Source organism: Poecilia formosa, unplaced genomic scaffold, assembly GCF_000485575.1.
Source record: "Poecilia formosa unplaced genomic scaffold, Poecilia_formosa-5.1.2 Scaffold321, whole genome shotgun sequence".
Classification (NCBI taxonomy): Eukaryota; Metazoa; Chordata; class Actinopteri; order Cyprinodontiformes; family Poeciliidae; genus Poecilia; species Poecilia formosa.
In genome coordinates this window covers 322,568-349,129 of record NW_006800260.1, presented here as the reverse complement: position 1 = coordinate 349,129, position 26,562 = coordinate 322,568, and the positions used below count along the sequence as shown (strand labels likewise).

The following is a 26,562-nucleotide window of genomic DNA, read 5'->3' as shown; positions in this document are numbered from 1 at the left end:
ACTTTCTTACAGTCGGATGTTGGTGGAGTTTTCCCCTTGCTGACCCAACATATCTTGCACTCTGCAGAGCTCCCTGAGGGGGAGGAAATGCAACCTCGTCTAAGGCGTGAGCTGTCAGCTCGAGCTGTTCCAGCATATGAATCGCGCACTATAGCAGAGGACGTGTTCTTGCAGCCCTGCTTGTAGGCAGGTGAACTGAGCTTGCCATATGGCTTAGAGGGAAGCTTATTAGGCTCGGAGCAGAAAACACATTACCCACAGCGGGCCGAGGCCACTGAGGGACGATTTCCATTCAGAAAGTCTTTAATTCTGGCCATTGTGTGTCGTATAAAGGTGTAACAAGTGGGGATGATGGAAAAGCTTTCTGTTTACTTGTTTGTTTGTGCGTAATGTCAAAGGGGGGGAAATTGTACTGATTTCTCTTGATTGAAGATTGAAAGTACAAACTGCGTGAGCTAGCGTAGCCTTTTCCTTTCCTTTAACAGACTTCAGGACTCCTAATTTACAAATAATGCACTCATTGTTTTGTTTTATATGCAAAAAATATGTTTGCAAATTCAATTAAACTAATTGAATTCCAACATGGCACACAGATGCTAGCAGTGCAATTAAGTCGAGTTGTGAAATATTCCACAGTCGAGTGTCAGTTGTGTTACAACCAGGATGAAGGGATTTTAATTGACAGCAACAAGTGTTAGGCCATCGATAATGAGAGTGTGTGTTCGGCGGATGCTGCGCAAAGGTCGGCAACTTTCTGCAGACCTACAAACTTCAGGTGACCTTCAGATTAGACCTAGAACAGTGCTGGGAGCTTCCTGGAAATGGTTTTTATGGTCAAGTAACTTCATTCAAGCCCTACATCACTAAATACAATGCAGAGTATTGTGCATAGAGGTGGAAAGCGCCTCTTTGGGTACCCAAACCCGATCTTTTTGCCCATACGTGACCCATATGCCAATTTTTTTTATGGCAGTCTGAACGGCCCAATTCCAATCTTTTTCACTGCTCCATAAAAAAAATCGGATTTGTGTGACTTCCATATTTTGCACTAAGTTATTCGGATAAATATCTGATTATTTTCAAAGCGTCTGCAGTCTGAACGCATCTTAACACCACTGACTTGCATCATAATTCTGCACCAAAAGAAGCCAAAACTGTTTAGTTATTCTGTAAGAGCTTCCAGATCATGTGACCAAACCTTTTTGTTACTATGCTGGACTAATGGGATCCACCGATTTCTATTAATTTGAATTCATTTTCTTTTTTCAGTTAAAATTTCATAGGAAAATAAATGATCACTTGTATAGCTTTCAAGGTGGCTAAATTACTATGCTGAACTAATGAGGTGCCTTTATTTCTATGACATCAGTTTGTAAGCCACTGGATTTTGGGGGCCGTTTTGTTTAAGTTTTGTTGATTTAAACCTAAACGAACAAATATATTCTGGAGTCTCATGACATGTCAAGCCATCGCTGCCTCGAGTAAATCACAGTGAGAATATCTGTCAATATCCAACTTAAAACTTCACTACAGGAGTAAACCACTATGAAAATAAAACCAGACATATGGAGCCAGGAAAACGGATTATCCAATCAAAATTGTTCTACTCCACCCAATTCCTCTGTTCGCAGCCAGGACCTTCAATGCTAATGATGAGCCAACATCATCTTAAACCCCATAGATTACAACTAGGTTCTCCCTACAAGTTCATATGGTAAGTGGCTGCTCTATCAAGCCAGAGGACTCCAAAGCTCTTCAGATTCCTACATTCAGGAATGTAAATGATGCTGATGGTAAGATGTGCTGACAGAAGCGAGGCTGCAACGCAACTGAGACCAACGGATAACCCCAGCAGGCAAAGCGGGGGAAGTGTCTCGTTCAGGGACACAGAAAGGCGAATACTTTTAACAATATGATGTACTGTACATCTGGTGGCATCACCTAAAGCAGAATTATGTTGTGTCTTGCTAGGCCAAGGCATTTTACCTCAATAAAACACATGTAGGAACGACTACATGTCAATGTCAAAGATCATCAGCTGCCATTTTTGAGCAGAGATCCAAAATAAAAGAAAAAAAAAAAGAAGAACATGCAATCTGTTTGACGTGAGACAGTAATTAGATTTTTACATCCCAACCATGTTTCCTGGATAACTTCTGTATCGTTCACTACTCCTGCTGTAAAAGATTGCCAGACAGCCGGGCTTATGATGAGCCCGATGCAGCCAGGTAGCTCCACCATGCCTGCACATGCCTAAGTCAACACAAAAGGCAAGAGAAAAGAAATCCCATCGCCTGCGAGGCAGAAAGTGAGAGGCTGTTCTGCTTAGCTAAAGTGATGTTAGCTCAGACTGTATTCAGTGCCACAAATCATCCCGTCTGCTTAAGGTGATACAAGTGAAATCCAGGGTTTTCTCTTCTTTCTTTTTTCGCAATCATTGTTCTCATCACCATTCGGTCGTCATCACTTAGGGGTCGTGAGATTCTAACTCTCGATCAGGTAGGAAAGGTTGAACCCCTTTCACCTCAAATGCAACAAGAAGGCATCAGAATACAGGATGGAATCCGTCAAGTCACTTGTCTGCCATTTTGTTCGCTAATGCCAGCAGCTGATCACCTCGGATTCTGAGCCTCTTGTGATTTCATTGACCCAGTAACTCCCAAACCAGAATCATCTGGGCTTTTTCAAGGGTACTTTTTTAGAAGGAAGGATAGTATTTTGTGAAAATCTTGCAATAAAACCCCCATCCTTCATCACCCTGTTTGTTCTCAGTGAGCATTTCTTAATGAAATAAATACACCACCCCATTGTGTCTCTGTTACAAGTTATGGTAATTATTGTTGTCGTTTTTTCACAGCTAGTTGAATAATGATTATTGTTGCTCTAGTCGAGCCTTGTTTCAAACTCCGCACGCTGAAGCGCTGCGACGCCTTACCAAGAATGCGTAAACACTGACCCCTACAGGTTTACAGTAGAAACTGCACCTCAAATGAACCCAATGGGTTTATGTCACTCGTGTGGTTCTTTAAATGCCACAGTGAAAAGCCTGTTTAATCATGTTTATCTCACACTGCATGAGTTTAAATTTGTGTCGTGATATGCCTCTGAGAGGACGCATATCACTTATCTGCATCAGCTGTTGGCGTGAAGAGCTCTCAGCTGGAGCATCAAATTAAATCTCCCTAATTCTTGATCCCCGAGATCATTTTGACTGTTCAACGTTGCATACCAAAGAAATGTTTGTTTTGTAATATGCCTGATTGTCCCGAGCATCACTGGCTGGATTACACAAACGTTGCAGCTTTTAATCGGTTTGCGACTGCTGTGTGTAACTTTGACAGTAACCATGGATGTACTTAATCCATTTTGCACCTGATTAGGAACAGGTGCAAAATGGAACCGAGCAATGACAACATGTGGGTCCGATATGGGTAAAAACAAACCAAAAAAATTGGGACTTGTGAGGGCTTGACAAACGTTTTTCAACAGTTAAAAAATTTCGCAGTAAATCTGTTGGTTGATTTATTTTGATATGTGACAAAAAAAGATGTAATTAATACACTATGGCATGTAGTAGAGAGTGTTGTTTTTACATCTGATGTTGCTGAGAATTATTTGTGAAATTAGCCAATATAAAAAGTTTACATAGGACTGAGGCGCATGCTGCCAAGGTCAAGATGTCGTTGAGATTAACGTTGCTAAGTTAGCCGAGTTTCTTGCCAGCCAGCGAAGGCATAAAGAAGCTGAAGTACCTCAAACCAGAACTAGGAAGAAAATTATTTATGAAAGGGAAATAATACATTAGACAAGAATGGAAGTTCCTGTCTATGCTGTGAATATTTTCAAGATATAACCACAAAGGAAGCGTCACACTAGCAGAGGGAGGGGAAAAAAAAAACAAAACAAAAAAACAAAAAACGATACATTGAGTTGAGAGATTGGCTCTGCTAATGTCACATCATCACACTTTGCACAGTTGTAACTATTTTCCCCACAACAAAAGAGAAAAAAACGAGACCTGGGAGACTCCCTATAAAGATATAATTATCCCTCTCCTCTTGCTCTCCCAGAGTCACTCTTGTTGCCTAGTAACCACCGAGGGTAAAAAAAAAGAAAAAGAAAAAAACAACTCTGCACAGCCCTGTTCTGCAGCTTGGTACAGTGTCTGCAAATCATCACCGTCATCACCACCACCACCATCATCATCATCATCTCACTGCATTTCATGGCTGCTGATAAACAGAAGCTAGCAGGAGCTGCAGCAGGGCATGTTTTCAAGCCTGATGTGTCTCTGTTGGTGTATTAGCTGTGGACTGGCTGAGCAGCAGGGCTCATGTAGTGAGGCAGGATGATGCAATAAAGGATGAGGCCGACATGTTCACTCTAAGAAAGGTGCCAGGAGGCAGCAGAATGACAGAGAACAAAGATGCTCCTGCTAAAACCCCCGACTAAACGTGAAGCCTTGTGTAGAACGCAGCTTCAACAGACGTATAGAAAGACAAGCAGGACACTGTAGGGAGAGGATTTCAAAAACAGATGGAGTGCAGATCATTTATTTGGGAGTGGGAATTTAAACTTAAAGGGGCAGCATTGTATATTTTCCAGCAACATAGTGCCACTTTCTAGTATAATCAAGTAAATATATTGAGTTCAGTTGTTATAAAAATACTGTGTATTTTTCAGCTTTTAAAAATTTTTCTTTGTAATTTAACACCTTGAAATTGGGCCTCTTGTCTCTTTAAGAAACTCCTGTTCTTTCTGAAACTCCGCCTTCAGGAAGTCATCACAAGATCTCCTCTATTACCCCTCAAACAACGTTTTTGGCACCACTGCACTGAGAAGTAGCTCAGATAATGAGCTCAGCAGATGCACCATTTTACCAGGTGTTGCTAATTGCTGCTGGCTAGTCTGAAGGAGCGGAGTGGCGGAGTCAACAGGGAGCTGCATTTGCTGCGGCTTGAGGACAAAGTATTGTTTGAAATCTGAAAGAGAATGACTGTAGATCACAATTTGTGTTCAAATAGCCTCCAGCAAAAGTAAAACAGCTCAATGCTTTACTTAAAGGATCAAATCAATGGCATGATCAACAATGAAAGGAAAAATTTGTAGAACATTAACAGGGTTTATGCATATGTTTAACAGCGGTGCCAGAATGCACAAATCTATATGAGGATGCAGAAGAAAATCAAAGGAAAAATTAACACAAAAAAATGGCCTGAACTTTTGTTCTGAATGTGTAAGTATTTTGTTTAGGTCGTTGTTGGTGCTTTTGGCTGCTTCTCTTTCTATTGCTCTTCTTTCAGCTTCTGAAAAACGACTGAGCGATAATCTCTGTGAGATACCCACGTACTGTTTTATAAAGTAGTCCTGCTTAAACTTCTCCCATTCGGTGTTCCTTTGTCCTCATGATGTTTGTTCACTAGTGCTCAAATCTCTGAGGCCTTCAGAGAACATCTGTGTTTATGTTGAGATAAAAATTATCCAGCGGTGAACTGTATTTCCTGAACAGGTGGCTGCTGACGGCAGCTGGTTGCACCAGCTTTCAGAAACATACGCAGTTGTGACCAGAAGTTTGCTTGCACCAAGTAAAAGGAGATACACATTTTCCCCACTATTTGAAGTTAAACTGTCCCTGTGACATGTATTCTGATATGTATTCTTTTCTCCCCTAATATTATTTCACTAGTGCAACATTTTTCCAGTAGGTGGCAGGGCAAACACAGAATTGCAATATAATATTTGACATATCAAATCAATTCTAATCTAAGACAATGATATATTTTAGTAAATTGTTATACCATGAATTATGAAAAATTAATAAAAGGTAAGATTATAAACATTTTTACAGCCTTTGAGTTGCAAACCTACCTACGTAGACTTACCCATATATCTTATATATTTTATACCCCTAGTTTAGTTAACATTTTATTGGACGTGAACTGAAACACAACCACCGAGAGGTGTATTAAATATAAACGTGTTCTGGTGCGGATTCTAAGGGGCAATACGGAAAGGCATCCCCCAGAGTTCAGAGTTCACCAGTTCGCCTCTCAAAATGGCGGAGCCAGCACGGGAGTGGAGCGATGAGCAGCTCAAAAGTGATGATTTGCCTAAAAAAGACATAATAAAGTTCCTCCAGGACAATGCGGCCCACTCGGTAGGGTTGCCACTTTGGCGTTGCCTCGGTTTCGGTCAGAATAGCTTCTTTGTAATTCCCCCACGTTGCTCTGCAAGCATGCTGCAGAGTTAGCATAGGGGGAGCAGCATGAGAAACATGTTAGCGTCCAAAACACGCCATGAAGTAACGCAAAGTGTGCTGACATTCTCCTCTGTGGTGCGTGTTGTCTTTCAGTTCCTCAATGAGCACAAACTGTTGGGAAACATTAAAAATGTGGCCAAAACTGCAAAGAAAGAGCAGCTGGTTATTGCGTACAACCAGCTCTTCGTGAGCAAAGTAAGTGGTGGAAACGGTGAATTTTTTCATGTTGCTAATTCTGCATCCTCAGCTGGCTTTTGTTAAAAGCTTTTACTTTTTACTTTGTGTGTGTGTGTGTGTGCAGAGGTTTAAAGGCACGGATCCAGTGGAGGACGTAACCGAGCAGGTTAAAGCTGTGAAGGTTGAGGAGAAGCCCAAAGAAGTCAAAGCAGAAGTTGTGGACGAGGTGCTCAACTCATGGTTTATATATATATATATATATATATATATATATATATATATATATATTCATTCCTCCTACCTGGTTTAAAGCACCTTTAAGACATCACTGCTTGTTTCAGGGTCCACCAAAATATACCAAAGCGGTGCTGAAGAAAGGAGATAAGACCAACTTCCCAAAGAAGGGCGACACTGTGAGCTGCTGGTACACTGGCAGCCTGGAAGACGGGACAGTCTTTGACACGAATATCCCCGCAGGTATGACTGCATCCACATGTAGAAGCTGGCTGAGAAGCGCCCAATTAGTGCTCTAATATCACCAAAGTCCAATAAAGAATTTTAAACCGACACTTTCGTCCATCTGCAGGTGCAAAAAAGAAGAAGCAAACCAAACCTCTGAGTTTTAAAGTGGGCCTGGGCAAAGTCATCAGAGGGGTATGTCATTATTACCTTTTGTATTTACAGCTCCGAAGGTTTGCACTTACTCATCATGTTGACAAATGCATTAATTTTGGTAACCAAGAAGAAACAAAACACCTGCTCCGAAAGTCCAACTGAACAAGCCAGGGAATGAGACAATTAGCTGTACAGCTTTGGTTGTAAAAGGTTGAGGCTTTCAGATCTAAGAAGTGTGAAGCACAGTGGTGGCACCATCATGCTGAGGGACCATTTTGCTGCTAGTGGTAGTGGTGCTTTGCAGAAGTTGGGAGGGTAATGGAAAAATAACGACTTCCATCATTTTTCTTTTTTTATCTTTTCTTTACCTCAGAACAGTTGGATGGACAAAAAAAATGACACCAGTGATCTCACACATCCGAACTGGTTTTGTAATGAGTTAAAGCTTAAGGATCAGTTCTGATCTGGTCAAATTTGGCTCCTTTGCAGCTGGAAAATTGATATTTATCCAGATAATATTGGAAGTGTATTTAGACAGTTTAGCCTGCATGTATACTTGTGATCTCGGGTCGCTTTGGAGAACATGTATGTGATTATTTCTGTTCTCACCCCAGTGGGATGAGGCCCTGCTGACGATGAGCAAGGGCGAGACGGCTCGGCTGGAGATCGAACCCGAATGGGCTTATGGAAAAAAGGGCGTTCCAGATTCCAAGTATCCTTTTCTCTTCATCTGGAAGGTGACGTGGCACTCGGGTTTTGACAGAAGAGGCTTTGTGTTGACACATTTGGGCATGAGTTTGTGCTGTTGGTGATATGCAAATATTTCCTTAATTCCTGCTCCATCAGAATTCCACCTAATGCAAAGCTGATTTTTGAGGTGGAGTTGGTGTCCGTGGATTGAATATTTCCCAACATGCACGAAATGTCTGTTTCTTCCCGTCCCCCGTAAAGATTTTAAGTTTACACCGTCTTCGGACTGCATTTGTCAGTTTACTTTAAGTACAAATAGTTGCTGGCAGTTTCAAACACCAAATGGAAAACAGATGATTTTTCAGTGTTTATTTTAAGAGGTGGATCGAGTTCTGTTTTTTTTTTTGCATGTACATAATGAGTAATAAACCCGTTTCATTGAACTCTGTGGTTTTTATTTCAGAGGTTACCGAATTGTTTTCAGGTTAAAAAGGACAAACCTTAGTGCTCTCACCAAAATAATTGAGTAGTTCTGCTGAATGAATATGAAGATGCAAACCCCCATCTTTGAAAAGTAAGATCACATAATGATCACCCAGTTTTCCACGATTTGCAAACAATTTAATTTTGTGCTACACTAAAAAAAAGTATCACTGTGGAAACTGTTTTGTCTGTGCCAGTTAACGTATGTCACTTGTTCCACACATAATTCACCATTTCAAGTTTAATCCAACTTTTTAGGGCAGTTAAATATGCGTTTTCTTTTAGCGCCATACGCAAATGAATTAATGGCAATATTACTTTATCTTCAAGGCTTTTCCACACAAAGCTTTTTTTTAGTGACAAGTTTAAACTAATTTATGAACTCCTACCCTTCAAGCTGAATCTCGCTATGCACTCATCATGGATCAGTTAGTGGACGGTAGCCACCGAGGATATATTGATTTTAATTACCTGAAGAAAAATCTGGTTCAAGAGTAGAATATATTTGAGGATTTACAGCAAAACGTCTTGATGCTCAGTGATTAATTCCTCCAGATGAATGTTTGTTTCCATTGTAGTAAAACCCTAATTCTTCATCTAGAATGTAAATTAATGCCATAAAGAAGTAAAATGGATACTACCACATTATTACTTTTAAAGTTACCATAAACAGAAACGGCTGTACAGAGAGAACAATGGAAAACTTTCATCTAGTACCACAAAGAAACCCTGTGAAGAGCAGCTGGTTTGCTGGAGACTCAAGTTTGTGTAACTAAAGACATTACTAGATAAAGCCAAGTCAAATATCCTTTATTCTGTACAAGACAACTTTCAACTTGGTAAAAACTGATGACTCTACAGCTGATGGTGTTACTTCTCCATTAGGGCATTGAAGCAATTAGGAGTTGGCGTTGGGTCCCTTCTTCTTTCCGAAGGTGGGCACAACGTTCACAAAGCGCCTGTTGTACTGGATGCGGCGCTTGGCACGGCCGGTCTTCTTTTTCTTCTTCTCCTGCTTGTCAACCTGGAAAAAAAGAACAAAAATGCCTCAGTTGAGATAATTTTTGACAAACGATTGATTGCACAGTTACTTCTGCAACAAAGAGAAAAGAATACGGGATACTTTACCTTGGGAGTCTGTCCCCTTACTTTTCCAGCACGGGCAAGAGAACCGTGCACCTTACCTGGAAGAAACAATACACTCATGACTCAACATTATACTGTGATTGCATCAACAACTACAAGAATGCAATTTTAAATTACCTTAAAGTCAATGTGTCAAACTACAGTTGAATTTAAACAAAAAGCCAAATATTACAGTATTACAACTCCATATGATTTTTAAAACCTGTACTGTGGTTCAATATTTGAAGTCATGCTTTCGTGAAGCAAGAAAATGTCTGGCAATAATGTACTGACCTCCGAGCAGCCTGCCAGCCACCTCCAGGGTGCAGTGCTCAGTCACGCCACAGGTTGCCAGGGAGGCATCATTCTCCAGTGGGCAGCCAGCGAGCAGCAGCACCTGGTCCTCAACCAGGAGTCCTTCCAGAGCCTGGACATGGGCCTGGAAAACAACCAGAGTCAACACATCTTTAAAATACTGTTCATACAAAAAAAAAAAAAGAGCTCAGTTCCAAACCAATCATTCTGGAACCTTACAAATTTCAGCTTGTAATTGTACTGATTGTTCTTTTTAATGTACCTTGATCTGGCCAACAGTCTCCTGTCCGGTCACCTCAAGGGTGTGAGTGTTCTGGCCACGCAAGAAGAGCTGCATCTTTACTCTGGGAGAGGGGAAGAAAGCCAAAAGGTTAAGTAATTATCATATTACTGGCATTTGCAATCAACCTCCTGATTGTGCCATCCCCTCAAACTATTTTATATTTGCTATTGTGGGTTAAGGTTTCTGTTTCATCAAGTAAAATTAAATTCACTACATATTACTTCCTGTGACCAACACAAGGCGTATTAAATGTTAGCTCTGGAAAAGCCTTTATCAGAAGAATAGATTTGATTTTAAGAATCAATTTTAAAAAAAACTGTACCTATAATCCAAAACTCAGTTTATTTATGAGTAAATGCTTTACTAATCCCAGAAAATGTGTCCATATCAATACAGCTAAAAGAATGATGAGGTAAGTTGGTCAATTCTAAAACAGTTATCACTGTTTAATAGATTTTTTTAAAAAATCTTCATTAACAAAGAATGTTTCAGGAAGCAATTCAAATTGAATTCATTGTTACATACTAATGTTCTGTTTTAATGGTGAAAATATGCACTTTCTATAATATTAGAGGTTTCTGCTGAATAAAGGAGTCAGTCGATATTTATTATAGCTGAAATATAAACATCTTAACACAGAATGTTGCTGATAATAGAAATCTCTGCTGCTTAAAAATTATAATAGTTTGAGATAAACACTCTAGGGCCACAATATAATTTTTTTTTAAATTGAGACATAACTTGCCCCCGATTTTCAGATTTAAAGATTCCATAGCTTAATCCTTAACAGCATAACATGATCTTTGTACCGTCTGTAAAGCCATTTTAATATCATTACACAAGAAACAGTTTGTTTTTTTGTTTCACTTTCTTACAAACAGCTGTTATAACAATTCTTATTTACAATATTTTTTTTGATGCTGCATAAAACTAAATTCAATCTTAAAACAACAGTTGAGTTAGTCTAATTTCAAGCTATCAACGTAGCTTTTTGGTGCAACTCAAGGCTAATCTGCGACAAAAGAACTTTGTTTCAGCTTTAGCACAGTATTTGAAAATCAACATGTCGGCCTTTCGATCGGAAACTGCTACTGCCGTGGCGTTTTATCCAATAACGGAAACAAGCATCAATTTGACCACATCACTAAACCTCCACATTCGGGTTTTTTCTTTATAGAGGGTAAAATACACACTCTGAGAAACACCAAGTAACTAAATTAAGAGATATTTATATGCTAGCAAGCTCTATGCTAGCTTAGCTTAGCCACATGGTGCATGCGTTTGAGAGAAGTCGGTCTAAAATATGTTAAATACAGATTCGAAAGAAACAAAACTATCCACGACACACTGTGGCTATTGATTATAATGCTAAATTTGCAAAGGAATATGTCACTGGACACTTCATAACAAGAAATAATGTCAGAAAACGAAGGCGACTCACCTCGTTTGATGCTAGTCGTTCCACGCTAAGCATAAAAAGGAATGTCTGAGGGGCAGAACAGCGCATGTGCAGATTTACGTAAGGTTTAGCGGATGTAACTGTTACGCCCAGGATACTCAGCGGAGGGAAAAGCAAAATAACTTGAAACCAATACTGAAAAATGTATAGATATCGAATTTAACAGGTATCTTGTATTTTATTTACGAAATATCTGTATTATAAAAAAAAATACCGCAAGCTCTTAAGTCAAAATTAGTTGTAAACTGTAAGTTTTTATCGTGTACTGAGCAATAATTCAATCTAAGTGATAATTAGGAGTACAATTGAACTATGCTTGGAGGTGAGCTGTTTATTTTAATTTGATCATTCATCACGTGACTTCACGAATGAAATATTTTTCCGTCATTAAAATGATTACCGGCTTAACTTATGTATACTCCAGCTAATAAGGAACTCAAACTTTACTTCTAGAAACATGCTTGACTGGAGGACTGAGTGGCGATGTGGGTGTATTGTAAACAGTTCGTGATAAGGTTATATCATGAGTGCTAAACTGATTACTTCTTGCCATGAAACAGTAAGCCTTGAGGATATCAATTTCTTTATTAGGAAATCAGGTCAAAATAATAAAAAAAACAAAAAAAAAACAAAGAAAACAGGGAGCTCTTCATGGAAACTATCATGACATTTTTACAAGTCTGGAAAGAAGAAACATGACTCAAGAAACATACAGAAATGCTTCTCTAGCAACCTTAAAGCCAGAACACAAAGAAAAACCAAACTAAGTCAGTCGATCTAAAAAATTAAAACGCTTTTGTCTTATACAGGACAAAAAAAAAAAGTCAATTTGCCTTCAACATTTATTTCATCAAAACAATATTGTTTTGACAACATCTCTAGCAATTGCTGTTTTAAAACCAAATTCTTACATTCCTACCAAATTTGTGAACCAAATTTGTTCTTACACAGGGATGTAACATGAAATTCAATTAGCACAGAGTAAACAGCAGTAGTGGAAGAAGAAGAAGAAGAAAATAAAGGTTATCCTGCTCAGTGTGTGGCTGAATTAAAATCTTCTCAACACCCAGGTAATTTGCTTTGCTCCAAGGTTTAAAGTCAGGAAAAAAAAAATGCAATTCCATCTTCAAGTGCATCATGTAGGAGGAGGAGGGTAGTATTGGTTGTACTGGGCATACTGGTTGTACTGTCCCCAGGAATTTTGTCCCCAGCCGCCATACTGTTGCTGATAAAGAAACAGAAACCCATTAACAACTTCATTTGTTTTGGGGGGAGTGGATAAGCCAACAAGGCATTCTACTCAAACCTACCTGGTACCAGTTGTAGTTGTATGCAGAGCTGTTTGCCTGCATGTCCGTCATCGCGTTTGCTGCAACTGCGGAAGGATCGTCTAGTCTCTGCCTTTTGGCGTCAGGTTCTTGAGAGCTGGAGAAGAAGGTTTGAATGAGACAATTCTGGTTTGAAGACCATTTAGCTTTAGCGGTTAAACAATGCTTGGTGTTTGAGAACAACACAGTGCGCTAATGTGCCGTTTCCTCGCCCACCTGTCATATCCGTTCTCAGCCGTTCTCTTTAAAGAGTCGCTTTCCTTCTGTAGTTTCTGTTGTTCCTCATACGCAGCCACAAGCCTAAGTATGGGATTAAAGGAACGTCGGTGAGACGGAAAGCTTAACATGTCGGTAAACGTCTACACGTTAACTCCCGTTTCACTTACGCGTTGATGTCACTGCCAAAGTCTTCTAAGAATTCAACTTTGCGCTGGGAGAAAATGATGCGAGAGTCCAGGGACAATGGGCTCCTTAGGGCCCGGTCAAAGCAAGCCAAGATCTCCGCCTGGTTCTGCATCACATCGCCACTGAATTCCAGCTCCAGCAGGTTTAGGTATAGTCTCGAACTGGTCTGCAAAGGCAGACATGCATACATATATTACACACAACTGATAGAGCAAGTGACGTCCTGAAAGAGGAAACATTCAACCAAGAAAACAAAAAAACGTAATGTCCGTATTCACTGCGTCGTCCAGTATCGACAGATCCTCACCTGGTCTTTCTCAATGGCATCAAGAAGGACCTTCTTCGCTTTGCTCAGACTTCTCTGCACCTTCACCAGGTGTCTCGCCAGCTTCACGGCGTAGAACGACGACTCCATTTCGTTATTTGCGGTCTCCATTCCCTCCTTCAACAGGGCCTCTGCTTCGTCCAAGTTGCCACGGCGACGCTCCAGGCTGACCCTGCGGAGACGGACCATGGCCAAATTCGGGATCGTTTCCTCCAAGGCCTTCAGGATCCCGCGAGCCTCTTCCACTTTGCCTGGAGAACGACGAGAGTGATACTTTGACCTGAGATCGTTTACTCGCATCCCATTACTTTAAATGTCGTTTCACTTTGACCCTTTGAATTCCTAATGACATACATTACTTAAACCTGCATGACATTGGACACCTTTATTCTGGTATTTCTCTAATCCTGAGGCCAAATTAGACCGACGCCGACATGAAGTTGGGATTAAGGGATCAGCACTGGAGTAGGTTTAATCTTATTTCAGAGGGACAGAATGGTCTGAGTTAGACTACGTTCAAGTTCTCATTTCTCTTGTGGTGTCCCTCAGGGATCAATTCTTGGACCTCTCCTTTTCTGCCTGCCATGTGCTCCCTTTGGGTTCTACTTTTAAAAAGCGCAGCTTCACATTTCATGGCTATGTGGATGACGATGAACACATGGATGGTGCCGGTACTTCTTTGAAATGCCTTCTTTCTTCAATGGAAATAACGGCACGAATGCCGCCAAATCTTCTAAAACTTAAGACAGTTTTAGAACGGATAAAGCCGCCCAATGTCAGGCTCAGGCCATAACCCCGTTAAAAAGTCTGTGGACTGTGCAAATACTACATTCTATAAAGTTAAATCGACCGGCTTGCTGAATTTATGTTTTTACCTTGCTGCTCCTCAAATGCTGCCCACAGAAGGTGGATGGCAGGTTTCTTGGGCAGGTGTATGGAGCACGCCTTCTTGTACACATGTCTTGCACCGTCAGTGCTGAAGCCTTCTAGATACTTAGCATACTTTAGAATGGAAAAAAAGGAAAGCAAGTTGGGAGAAAGGCAAGAGGACAGAGGAAAAAAAAAGAAGAAGAAAAGAAGAAAGGCAAGAGAAACAGAACATTTTTAACCTGTAAATACAGTTCGCACACTCAGTGAATTGCTTCATAGACAAGATCGTTTTGAGAAATTTTCTGTGTAAACCCATCAGCACCTTCATGGAACCAATTAGATAAGTTTCTGTAAGGTAGTGGGAGACGAAGAAGATGCAACGTAGTAGTTGGCAAATGCTGCAGTCATATCTTGTGTGGCAAGCTGGCCATCCCCTAATACAACAGATACAGTCACATATCAACGTTACACGCAAAGAGAGTGCAGGACGTTTCTTTGTTTTGTTTTTTTTCTTGTTGTTTTTCTTTTCTTTTTTTAAACTGAGTCGATGATGTGATTATCAACGTTGATGGGGAAGTGCAGGGAGGCAGCAGCAACGAGTCGCGAGTTCAAGCCCAACAAAAATACCTTGATCCAGAACTCCTCGTAGAGGGCGCACGCGATGAGGCATCGCTCAAAGAGGACCACCACGCGCTCCGGGGTCCCGTTCTCGATTTCGAAGTCCAGGTACTCCTTCCAGTTGTTTAGCTGCGTTCTCTCCAACGCTTTGACGTGGAAGTAGGGTCGCTTAATCTGACAAAGGGAGAAATCGTTCAGGAAAATGCCGCTTTCACGAGCGAACATGGAGGGAGGAAAAGAAAAAAGAAGAAGAAGAAAAAAACTTACCCCTTCTTCAAAGGACCAGCGCTTGCTGACTTCATGCTCGTTGTGGTTGAACACTTCCTGCCGAACCTCGATCACTTTGTGGCGCATGTTTTCAATTTCTGTCACCCTCTACAAAAAGAAAAAGACAACACACCAAGAACCAGATCAGCACTTTTATGGCTTCTCTCCAGCACAACATTGTCCACTTGTTGAATACTGCTAGTCCTGCAACCAAGGATTTACATCACCATGATGTTGCCAGAGACAAGAAGCCTGTAGAGGGGACAGGAAAGTTTGCACCCTGCACAGCTGGGTTCAAAGGAGCCCCGGTTGATCCTTTTAGTTTAAGGGCGAGTCCCTTACTGGATCTCCTGGCTTGGCTGGTGACATAGAAAAACTTCTTCAAACCTGAGCATTTTCTTTTTTTTTTTTTTCGTTGTTTTTTTAACCCTATGTTATCATGGACAACAGGAATGCTCCTGCTAAACCTGCAAGTGGAATGTTGTCAGTTTTGTCCCTTACCAGGAATGGCGGCGACGTTCTTACCTTGGCGGGATCGGCGAGGTCCTCGGTTCCCGGTGGCAGCTCCTCCTGAGGAACGTTCGACTCTCCGTCTTCGCCGACCATTCCAGACAGGCTGGACTTAGAGAGCTCGAGTCTGAGCTGAACAAACTCCTCTTCTGACAAAAAGTATTTGGGGTGGTTGCCCTGCACGTGATCTTTGAACCTGAGCAAACGAAAACCAAAATGTCATTCAGTCTCAGAGGCGTGACTGAAGTAGTTTAACAAAAAAAAAAACAAAAAAAAAACATGAAATAATAAAAATTAACTGCTCGTCCTCCTGTGTACCTCTGAAAGTGCTGGGAGTACAACTGCGTCGGTATGCCTAAGACGCGATCGTAGATGGTGGTGACGTTAGCCAGCTTCTGCTGCTCCGTCTCCCAGCTTATGTAGGATTCCCAAAGGCGGTCAGATCGGAAATCTGTGCCTGCTGCGAGCACTGCATGTTCGTATGAACTATAAAAAAAAAAACAAGGAAAAGAAGGGATGTTTATTGTCAAAGTCGTGGGTTTTAAGTAGGTCACGTTTAGGCAACGAACGCTGCACTCACGCTCGGATTCGTCCCTCCGTCTCTGGATCGTTGGGGTCCGAGTTCTCTTTGATAAAGGTGAGGTAGTGAAGCCAAAGGTCCACACTAAGAGGAATAGCCTGCAAGCCTCTTCTGTACACCTTGGTAGGAGAGTGTTTGAAAGTCGTTGGTTAGAAGCTGAAACGGTTTTATGATTCTCTGTAAAAGCTGAACGCTTTGGCGCGCTCAACCAGATAAAGATTTAAGTCCAACCACAAAGTTCAAGAGTTTGTTTTTATTACGCGACTGTTTTCCCCAACTCTGGAATTTGAGGCATTGTCCAGCACGTTTCAGGTTTGTTCCCACTTCTGGACACTTTAATTTAAAGCAATCAGTTACCTCAAAGAGCTCATTCATGTCACAGCCAGGATAATTATTAGTCCAATGCAAATGGGTGTTTCAGTTAAACATCTACAACATGCATGGCATAACGGCATGCTGGGGTGGAGAGACGTCATAATGCAAACTGTGATAATACTGCTTTCCCTATGTAGCTTCCCCTCAAACTATATAAAATCATCAAGAAAAAAAAAAGTATTTTTTTTTCTCCTTATTACATAATGCTTCCGCTCCACCCCCTTCTTTCTTATTAATGAACCATATTAACAAAAACACTCCACTATAAATACCTAAAGGACTGCACTGGACTCTGATTTATTTTTGTTTCTTTCTGCTGACCTCATTTTGGTGCCTATGGAAAAAAAAACATTAAAAAAAGAGTCTCAGAGGAACTTGTACCTCTTCTGAAACCTGTAGGTTGCCGTGTTTTTTCTCCATGTCTGCATATTTCTTCCAGTAGCCATAGCAGTAGGGATAACGCAGGAAAAAGACGTCAAACGATTTCCTTGCAGGGAGAAGAAGATTCTGCAAAAGACACAATGGAAACACAAGATTACAACTCTGTTTCTAAATGAAAACCTCAGGCATTACATACAAGCGCGACGGAGGCGAGTTGCCGTATTTCAAGTATGTTTTCTTACTTCTTGCTCGACATACTGCAGCAGTGAAACCCAGGCGTTGAAGTCCTCTGGGCTGTCTTCACAGATCTTAAAAAGCTTTTCAAACTCTGAGGGTGGGGTTGGTTCTGTTGGAAGAGAAATTTCCTGTGAACCGTCTCGGGCTGGTTCTTCCAGCTCCATGCCATCCTCCATCTGTGTGGCTTCTGTACCATCTACAAAAGATTTGTAAAAAAGTTACAAAATAATAACAGAAAAACAGAACATTCAGTACAGTCTTTTCATTTGATCCTAGGCTTGCTGCCTTACTAAATACCCAAGGATGTTAAACTTAGATTAGCTATTATTAGTTACCTTGACTTCCATCTGGCACAAAAGCCTCTGGCTGAGGCTCAGTAGCAAATTGCAGCGGTTGGTCTGGATCCTCTGTAGGTGGCGGCGGAGGGGGCGGTGGCGGCGGAGGAGGATGCTCTTCTTGGAAAAGAGACGCGCTGGCGAGCTGAAACTGCTCCACAGCCTTCTCCACGGATCCCAACTCGGAGGAGTTCGTTTGTTGGCTCGGCTGCTGCTCTTGTGTCAGATCGTCCTGAGAAGAATTGGAGCCCTCCGGCGCTACGCTGGCAGCCGGCTGTGGAGGAACTTGCTCCAAGGACCAGTCCGCTGCCTGAGCAGGAAGGTCAGGAAGAGATTCGTTCCCATTACTCTCCATGGCTGTGGACTCAGTGTCCAGCATTCCAGTAAAAGTGGCACCTTTAGAATCACAGACCTGTTGGGGGAAAAGAAAAACATATTGGTTATTTTATGAGTAGTAAAAATACGGGATGCACCTTTTATTTTACAAGCAAAACCAAGTAAAAAAAAAGGAAGTGAATTCCAATTTTCTTTTAAATTAAATGCTACAAGCACAAAGTCAGAGGATAGGCTCTTAATAGAAAATAATTACACATTCCTAATTATTGATCAAGAAAAGTAGTTTGAAGCAGCCAAAGCATATTTCCCAGAACTCAACTGATGGCGTCTTTCCACCAGGTGAACAAAAACCTAAATTGAATTCCAGGACCCATTCATTACATCTAAAGCAACATCAAGCTTCAATTTAGCTCAACGTTTACATTAAGATGGATTACTGTACTTTTAAATGACTGGGCGCCGAAAATAAACCCCATGCAGACAGGTGACAGAAGCGCCAGCTGGTGGTGCAACAAGATACTTCCTAGTCCTAAATTCAATTTCGATACAAGGTTCAAGCTGACCTGCTAAAAATAATAGCGGAGATGTGTTAGCTTCATAACATGCCCAATAAAAATAAAAAATAAAAAAAAACTTCAAGTTTAAAAAAAAAAGAGGAAAGATACCAGCGTTATGACAGAGGGTTTGCTGAAATGAGGCGATGTCTCATCCGGGTGATCGCTTGCTCAAAGTTCAGCGATAAATTGGGCCTCTAAGCCTGTCTACTTGACGCGAATGTTAAGCTAACTAGCTAGCAATAGCATAGAGACATTTTTTCCCGATTGCGTTGTTTCCATATTTGTTTTTATACATAATCAAATACCCTCTCTAATAACTGGTCTGAAATACCGAGATAACAAAGCAACGCAACTATAAATCTTCCTTTTTGATTTCGTCCCCAGTTGGTACTACACACCAGACTGGCTAGCCGGTTATCGTCTCCACCAGCGTGGCTAGCATTAGCACAATGTCTAATCGTAGTCATTGATTGCAAAGTAGGATGAATGTCGTGGTTGAAAATCTCACCTGCAGCTCCCAAGTCACTGAAGTCAATCCTCTCAAACGGTAATTACTCTCAAAAGTTATAACCGAACAACCGACAGACGCGCGTCATCCACCATACCTATCAACTTGGGGGGAAGAACAGACCCAGAGTGCGCATGCCTGCTCAGAACACCATGGAGACACGCTGAACGGGGTTACCAGGGAAAAACGCAGGGGCAAAGACTTTTTTTTTTTTAAAACAAACTTTATTTACACTAAGACAAAAATGTATCCAATGATATTAAAATGTAAGTACATCTATTATATTAAAACAAACAAGTAAATAAATAAATAAATAAAAATAAGAGAGGAAAACAAGCCCAAACTTACTGGAGTTACATGGACGCTGGTTGTTTAATATTATCTGCCATATTTGTTGGCAGGAAACCTGTGCTTGTTATTCTGAGTTATGTTTTTCCTTATTCCTGCTATCACGATATTGGGAAACGTTCGTGACTGTCTGAACTGCTACTGAACAACCTACCTGAAGAACCGAACCATTAGTTCACAACAAGAAAGCAATATTAGCAACTGAATAACTAAATGTGTGTTAAATCACATTTGCTTATGTGATTGATTGATTGATTTATTTGGAGAGAACTTGAGATAATCTGTGCATATTGAAAAACAAAACATGTAAAGATTAATAGAATGTATACATCTTGATTTACATTTTTTACTTTAAAAAATTAATTCAGATGCTTTTCACAGACCTAACTTCTTTTATTCTGTCTTGACATTCCTAAGTGTCTTTTTACTATGCGTGACCATTCAGTTGTTAATGCGACTTGGACAGACTATAAAAAGAAAACCACACTAATATTAGCTTGTTCAGCAACAAAATACACTAGGAAACTGTTTTTTTATTCCTTGACTTACATGTAATATTTTAAATGTCAAGGATCAAACGATTTATTTAGTCAAATTGTGTCATTGTAGAAAATATCATTTGTGAACTTTACTTGTGTGACATTGTGGCCCCCTGTTGACCTAACAACTGCTTAGGGACTGGGTTAAGAGTAGCATTTTTAGCTCTTCATATCCTTGTATAGATGTAAAATGTCAGGTCTGTGAGTACCTTTCATTTATGTTTATTTGTTGTTTTGTTCTTAGTTGACATCACGTGCAAAGTTGCCATTAAAAACTGAATAAATATTTTACTCGGGTTGATCAAATGAAACCATGATTATATAAATTACTGAACGTTTATGTTGTAGTTTAAACATAGAAACCTGCAGCTTCAGAGGTCGTCTGATTAAACCATGCTATATTGTCCTGTTTTGTTTAATTTTTTTGTTTGTTGCATTCTTTTGTTCTGAACCTCCCATTAAAAAAAACACTGGTCCCACTCTTGTCCCCCTGGTAAATTTTTCCTGGACCACCATTTATGGCAAACTATAGCAACTCAAAATCGGTTTCATCACAGGACACCCAAAATTTTTCATGCAGCTGTATGGGTGCTTATACACCATATCTTGAATTCTTCTCCTTAGTGGGCACAATTTAAATGAAGATATCTTAAAATACCATTCAGAATGGTGAAAATGTAGTTGTGTCCATTTTACATCTGGAATGTAATTAAAGATAGTCTGACGAAACCGATTTTACGTTAAAACGGCCTGCCATACCCCACTGGCATTTTGACAGAACAGCAGCGCTGTAGTTTCCCTCACTCACCCCCCGCCCATTTCATGCACAGCCTCCACGTCACGCACTAATCAAACGGAAACTGTTTGAATGACTGATCGGACATGTTGGAAAGAACCGCTTGTAAAACCCATCTTGAAATCCTTGTGCCGCATGAACTATTTTAGTAGTTTTACTAAAAAAAAGTACACGTCACATTGGAGGTGATTGTGTCTGATATGAGCGTTCTAATGGCGGCAATACGAGCTAATGGGCCACTTGCAACTGAGCTGCCGCTTTCTTTTTTTTCTTGCGCGCATGCGAAATGGCTACGGCGCCTTTAGGGGTAATCGGAAACATTTATTTCCCATAGCCACATGGCTGTACATACTGTACAGTAGATAAAGAGTAGTAAATAATAAATTATTTATCATGTTAAAGAATTAACACATTCTGAAATATTGTTTCAGTCTATGTTTGTAATTTTATTCTAAGATAATTATGCATTGATTTTGACAAATAATATTAACTTGATCTAAATAAATTAGCCTTTGGCTTTAGGGTCTATAGACCCTGCTCAAATAAATTTGAAATTATGAATACAAGTGAAAACAAAAATAGCATATTAAGTTCTGTAATAACAATAAGATTCCATAAATAAATATTCAAGCTTAATATTTTTTTTAAAGTCACCACTGTAATAGTTATTGATAATTTCAAATTGTATTTTACTTTTGAAGTTATTGAGCACTTTATAGATTTACAAAGATACGCTTACCTGTATTTAGTTTTTTATATGAAATAATTTACTTTATTTCATGTCAATTAAATTAAGTTAAATATTAATTCCTTTATGACTCAGAAGGTGTTCAACATGTAAACTAGGCAAATTAGACAAGGTCTGTTTTTTATCATTTACATTGTTTTATATCAAATAAAGTACAAGAAAGCAAACCAAGTGAAATTACTTTGGACTATGTTCCTTGTCTGACATGTTATTTTTTATTTTTATTTTTTTTTAAGCTCATGCTAATAGTCTTAGCGTTATTTCTTTATAATTTCAGATGACGGAGCTTTACTCGTGTTCCTGAACGCAGCACTGCTCTGTGTGTGTGAGTGCGCGCTGCAGAGGAAGTGGCGGCTGATCTCGGTCCGCACCTTTTCCGGTAACAGCCCCGCCACCGCTGTGCCTGACTGAACGGCTGGAGACACAGAGGGAGGAAGACAAATCGAGAGCGGCAAGAGTGGGGGAGAAACGGCCCGGGGGACTGGGGAATGGTCGCCGCAGACGCAGGTATTTATCCCGCTCTTGCAGTTTTTTTTTTCATCTGTTTTCCGTTGAGCTTGTAGGTTTCAGCAGAGAGAGTATTTTCTTTTTTTGTCGGATTCAAAGTTGTCCTCTGTACTAACACCCCTCCCTTCTTCGGACCGCTCCTATGTCACAGGGGGAAGGAAGAGAAGAAAGTCGGATGAATCAATGACCTTTTGAGCGGTCCTCCTGTGGTTACCCCGGTACTGAAGCGGACTCGGAAGGCTCTGAATTGTCGCCGCCGGTTAGCGAAGAAAATCGGCGTGCTTCGAAATTCACCGAGGGGGAATAAGCTAAGTGTGGACAGCCGGCGGCCAAGAAGGAAGTGGGATCCCCCGGCTTGGCCTGGGCCTGATTTATATTGTCCTGAGGTTGAAAGAACTCCTCAAACCAGACTCTGCTCGGTCACCTGGGAGGAAAAAAGGATCTTGTAAGCAGAGTCGACCCATATTTTTGTTGGTTTTGGGAGGGAGTGTGTGGTCTAAGCCGACTTTGAAAGAAGGGAATGTCGTTTTTTCTTCTCACATCGGAGGGCAGTGGATCATGAAAATATATCCCCACCCAAATCTACAAAAGCACCCCATGAAGTCCCTCTGATTCCTCAGGCCAGATTACCTCAATCCAGCTCATTGTACTGTAAAGACCTAAACGCTGCTGCCAGCTCTCAGATTTTTTTGACACTTGTGTCAACCCACTGTTGTCACGTGTGTAGCTTCACGTTGAACCCCGGCCTTCTCTGTTGTCCTGAAAACAAGCTTGGCTCTAATTAGGAGTTCCCCTTCTTCTTCTAACAAAGTATTTATGCACAGTAAACAAGATGGGGAAGATGCTGTCAAAGATCTTTGGCAACAAGGAGATGAGAATATTGATGCTTGGACTTGACGCTGCCGGGAAAACCACCATCCTGTACAAGCTGAAACTGGGACAGTCGGTCACCACCATCCCCACGGTGGGGTTCAACGTGGAAACCGTCACCTACAAGAACGTCAAGTTCAACGTGTGGGACGTGGGCGGCCAGGACAAGATCCGGCCCCTCTGGAGACATTACTACACGGGCACGCAGGGCCTGATCTTTGTGGTGGACTGCGCTGACAGGGACCGGATCGACGAGGCCAGGCAGGAGCTCCACCGGATCATCAACGACCGGGAGATGAGGGACGCCATCATCCTGATCTTCGCCAACAAGCAGGACCTGCCAGACGCCATGAAGCCCCACGAGATCCAGGAGAAGCTGGGCCTGACCCGGATCCGGGATAGGAATTGGTACGTTCAGCCCTCGTGTGCAACGACAGGGGATGGACTATACGAGGGCCTGACCTGGCTTACCTCAAATTACAAATCCTAATGTTTCCTCCCACCCACCAGCTTGGACGTTTCGAGACACACACACACTCACACACACACACACACAAAAAAAGTAGCAGAGAATTAAAAAAAACAAAATAAAAAAAACAAGGATGCAATTTGAAGCAATTAATTCAATTCAATGATCTCTTTGCTTAATGTGTATTGAAAAGAGTCGTAATTTACTTATTGGTTTATTTTTCTTTATGACAAGTATTTCACTTTAATCCCAAATTTTCAGTTAAGCAAAATAAAAAAGAAAATGTTTTTCTTTAGTTTTCTTTAGTTCTCAATCTGTGTAATCAGTTCTGTTAATCTACACATCTTACTTTTGTGCTTTTTACTGCATTTTGCTTTTGTTTCCTCATTATTGTATCGTTTCTTTTAAAGGGGGACTCACCTGAACGGTGCTGCCTCCCCCCATCCCCCTCCTACTTAGTTTGCATCCTGCACTCTCACAACCCAGCTACATATCCAAAGGATGGGGGGGGGGGAAAGCCCAGAAACGGTTTCCTAGATCAGCATATCACTTCTGAAGGCTCGGGGGGTGATGCCTCCGTTTTCTGTCAGAATGTGTACTATGGATGTGTTATTAGGACCTTTTTTAAAAAGTTCAACTGATTGTACTGGGATGAATGAGATGTGGAAGCTCCTCTCTCCTGTGCAGTGGTTCCATTCATGATAATGTCCAACATGGACGCTGGATATTCACACTGTGATATGGATATATAAAAAAATATATATATGTAAGTTTTTTTTGGGTTGGGGGGGCGGGGTTGTTTCAGGGTGAGAATCTGTTACCAACCAGTCTCTTGTCATCTCCACTCTCGTTTCTCTCAGAGCTTCCATTGAGTGTTTTGTAGTTTTCAGCTGCCTTAGGCCGGACCAGGGTCCCAGGTGTGCCCCCCCTCCCACTCCCCGTCCTCCCCGAAACTGAGACAGTCGCAATGGCGAAGGGTATTCTCAGCCGCTGAGTTTGCACTTTGAATGGGAGAAGGGAGGGGGGGTTGAGCAACTTGCTGGTAGTGCATACTTTTTTTTTTTGGATTTTCTTGAACTGACTTTTGGACTCCAGCGAGGTTTACAAAGTTCCCAACCCCCCCACTCGCCTCCAAAACAGGTGCTTCTTTACCTTTTTTTCTTTTTCTTTTTTTTTTGTTTGTTTTAAACATCACCAGCCCGTTTGAAGTCCTGCAGTCAATTCTGTTAAAAGTTTAAAACCATATTGCTGTTTAATTCTTTCCCCCCTAGTACCTTTTTTTTTCTTATGCTATGCTGTTGAAATAATAAAAGAAATATATATCCAGATCAATATGGAAGTGGTGCCTTTTCAATGACCGGTTGCTACTTTTGCATTACCAAAAAAAAAAAAAAACAATATTTCCCGTCTGAAAAAGATTGAGCTCATAAAAGAGGAAATGAGAGCTTAGGGCGTTGCGATAGTTGAAAGAAGGACAAACCGAAGAGAAGTGAGCCTCGGCTTGTTTCCTTTCTGCTCCTGTGAGTCATTTGTTGTGAATAAATGATGAGAGCTCTAGTTTCCGAGTAGTGATTGCGAGGTAAAGCGTGCTCCCGTCAAAAGGTCTCCGAGTATCACTTCGTCCAGTCCAGTCCAATCCGGGGTGGCAGACTCTTGCAGCGGTTCTCGTGTTTTCTTTTCTACAGACTTCATTACTAAGAGAGGGTCGCCGCCAAAAACGCACGCACAGCCGAGAGGAAATCACATGATTATGATGATGAAGTTTATTCATCACCGTCCTGCCGCTTCGCCTCTGAGTAAACCACTAATCCTGAGGCACAGATCTGAAGTCGGGCTATACTATTTCAAAAGCCATTCAGTCTTTGCTTTCCCCCTGCCTGCTTAACACTTGATACCGCCCGCTTGGAGCGTCATGTGTCACCCATGGCATTCAAAAATAAGGAATAAAGTTGCTTGTGAAAATGCGATCTTAAGAAAGAAGGTGGAATGAAAGCCAGGAAAGTTTTTTTTTAGCAAAGCTGATTGTTGGCACTTAGATCTGAGAGTCAACAGAAGAACAGGTGAAATCCTATAAAGTGTTTTTTTGTTTGTTTGTGTGTGTGTGTGTGTGTGTGTTTTGTTTTGTTTATGTGATTCCATCTCGTAAAAAAAAAAAAAAACTTCCCAAAGACACAAAAAAAAGTCTATGGATTCCTGTTCAGGAATGCTTGCTTTGTGTCTCTCTCTGCTGCTCTGTTTGCTTTTGTTGTGTTTGCTCTGCAGCTGTCGATGTGAAGCTTGGCCGAAAGCAAAGCGCTACTCCGCATGTGTCCGGCTTGAAGGACGGAGCTTGTTCGCCCGAGGTAGTCACACAAATGAGACAGGGGCCCGGTTATCTCTCACGAAACCGCCGTTGCTTTTTCTCCACCGTCTTTTTTTGTTTTGTTTGTTTGTTTGTTATTTAAAGTAGGATCACCAGACACAAGAATTTCCTGTCCTTTTTGTTGTTGTTTTTTCTTGTCAGAGCATTTGGGTGCCAGAAAAAGTGTCAAACATACCCCTTGTTTTGCGACACTTTTCTTATTGTTTTATTTTTTTTATTTTTTTATTTTTTTCACGACCCTTTTTGGTTTTTGGATGTGGAAACTTTGACCGAAAACGTGGCTCAGAAGGGGGAACCTGTGAGAGGAAATGTGTAAAAGGGAGAGGAGTTTGAAACTACTCCTGATGTTACGTCATCGCTGGGGCCGGTGAATCATGCTGCATGTGTCACAGGCCTTTTGTACCGCTGTCAATGTGCTCACCGGCACATGCTCCGCACACACGATAGCTGGTGTCAAACCCTGTCAGGCTCACCTGTGGCCCCTCGGTTTAAACAATACAATTAAATGGACATTTTCTACATTTTTTGTTTGTTTGTTTCTATTCTTTTCCCCTGGGCGGAGGCTAACTACTCTATTGTACGCCTTTGACGGGGTCGACTTCAAACAAAGCTCACAAACCAAGCCTACTGGTAGTTCCCCTGTCAACTGTTTACTCAGGCGTTGCTCTTTGATTTTAATCTCCCTTCAGTTCTTCATTCATCTCATCGGAAAGCCACCAATTATGCCTTACAAGTCGACACAAAAGAGAGCTGACGCCGAATTAAAACTGCACACGAATGTCGACGTCCTCAATGAAAGATACGTGGATGTGGAAGATAAAAACCAGCAGACCCGTCTTTTTTTCTTTTTCTTTTTTTTTTTTTCTCACACTTCGCTGTCTGTGT

The 26,562-nt window shown here is 41.1% G+C and overlaps 4 protein-coding genes across 4 annotated transcripts; 2 read left to right on the top strand and 2 right to left on the bottom strand.

Annotated features, from left to right (window-relative positions):
* The first annotated feature begins 1,295 nt into the window (after positions 1-1,295).
* On the top strand, positions 1,296-8,184 carry fkbp3 (FKBP prolyl isomerase 3). Its single transcript, XM_007573239.2, has 8 exons — positions 1,296-1,301; positions 6,035-6,157; positions 6,353-6,454; positions 6,561-6,662; positions 6,778-6,913; positions 7,023-7,090; positions 7,666-7,763; positions 7,898-8,184. The coding sequence occupies exons 2-8, from the start codon at positions 6,056-6,058 to the stop codon at positions 7,950-7,952; spliced, it is 663 nt and encodes a 220-aa protein (XP_007573301.1). The 5' UTR covers positions 1,296-1,301; positions 6,035-6,055; the 3' UTR covers positions 7,953-8,184.
* Positions 8,185-9,017: 833 nt separating this feature from the next.
* faua (FAU ubiquitin like and ribosomal protein S30 fusion a) lies at positions 9,018-11,495 on the bottom strand. The gene is made up of 5 exons (XM_007573238.2): positions 11,389-11,495; positions 9,927-10,008; positions 9,644-9,788; positions 9,353-9,408; positions 9,018-9,248 (listed from the first exon to the last, which is right to left on the bottom strand). Exons 2-5 carry the CDS (start codon positions 9,999-10,001, stop codon positions 9,123-9,125), a joined length of 402 nt encoding a protein of 133 aa, XP_007573300.1. The 5' UTR covers positions 10,002-10,008; positions 11,389-11,495; the 3' UTR covers positions 9,018-9,122.
* A 739-nt stretch (positions 11,496-12,234) lies between these two features.
* prpf39 (PRP39 pre-mRNA processing factor 39 homolog (yeast)) lies at positions 12,235-19,181 on the bottom strand. Its single transcript, XM_007573237.2, has 15 exons — positions 19,039-19,181; positions 17,638-18,049; positions 17,308-17,498; positions 17,066-17,191; positions 16,310-16,428; positions 16,048-16,215; positions 15,745-15,925; positions 15,220-15,327; positions 14,962-15,126; positions 14,340-14,466; positions 13,447-13,715; positions 13,121-13,305; positions 12,951-13,034; positions 12,717-12,831; positions 12,235-12,631 (listed from the first exon to the last, which is right to left on the bottom strand). Exons 2-15 carry the CDS (start codon positions 18,014-18,016, stop codon positions 12,542-12,544), a joined length of 2,307 nt encoding a protein of 768 aa, XP_007573299.1. The 5' UTR covers positions 18,017-18,049; positions 19,039-19,181; the 3' UTR covers positions 12,235-12,541.
* Positions 19,182-21,801: 2,620 nt separating this feature from the next.
* On the top strand, positions 21,802-23,429 carry arf6a (ADP-ribosylation factor 6a). The gene is made up of 2 exons (XM_007573236.2): positions 21,802-21,976; positions 22,128-23,429. The coding sequence occupies exon 2, from the start codon at positions 22,809-22,811 to the stop codon at positions 23,334-23,336; it is 528 nt and encodes a 175-aa protein (XP_007573298.1). The 5' UTR covers positions 21,802-21,976; positions 22,128-22,808; the 3' UTR covers positions 23,337-23,429.
* Positions 23,430-26,562: the final 3,133 nt, after the last annotated feature.

What these genes read in the sequence shown, in the direction of transcription:
- fkbp3 (XM_007573239.2), top strand. Translation starts at nt 6,056, where the DNA reads ATGGCGGAGCCAGCACGGGAGTGGAGCGATGAGCAGCTCAAAAGTGAT. An exon ending in AGGACAATGCGGCCCACTCG is followed by an intron (nt 6,158 to 6,352) that starts GTAGGGTTGCCA and finishes GTTGTCTTTCAG; the next exon opens with TTCCTCAATGAGCACAAACT. An exon ending in AAGCAGAAGTTGTGGACGAG is followed by an intron (nt 6,663 to 6,777) that starts GTGCTCAACTCA and finishes TGCTTGTTTCAG; the next exon opens with GGTCCACCAAAATATACCAA.
- faua (XM_007573238.2), bottom strand. Translation starts at nt 10,001, where the DNA reads ATGCAGCTCTTCTTGCGTGGCCAGAACACTCACACCCTTGAGGTGACC. An exon ending in GGCTGGCAGGCTGCTCGGAG is followed by an intron (nt 9,409 to 9,643) that starts GTCAGTACATTA and finishes TGTTTCTTCCAG; the next exon opens with GTAAGGTGCACGGTTCTCTT. An exon ending in TAAGGGGACAGACTCCCAAG is followed by an intron (nt 9,249 to 9,352) that starts GTAAAGTATCCC and finishes CTTTTTTTCCAG; the next exon opens with GTTGACAAGCAGGAGAAGAA.
- arf6a (XM_007573236.2), top strand. Translation starts at nt 22,809, where the DNA reads ATGGGGAAGATGCTGTCAAAGATCTTTGGCAACAAGGAGATGAGAATA.
- prpf39 (XM_007573237.2), bottom strand. Translation starts at nt 18,016, where the DNA reads ATGCTGGACACTGAGTCCACAGCCATGGAGAGTAATGGGAACGAATCT. An exon ending in TGTGCCAGATGGAAGTCAAG is followed by an intron (nt 17,499 to 17,637) that starts GTAACTAATAAT and finishes AATCTTTTGTAG; the next exon opens with ATGGTACAGAAGCCACACAG. An exon ending in TTTGGCAGTGACATCAACGC is followed by an intron (nt 13,035 to 13,120) that starts GTAAGTGAAACG and finishes TCCCATACTTAG; the next exon opens with GCTTGTGGCTGCGTATGAGG.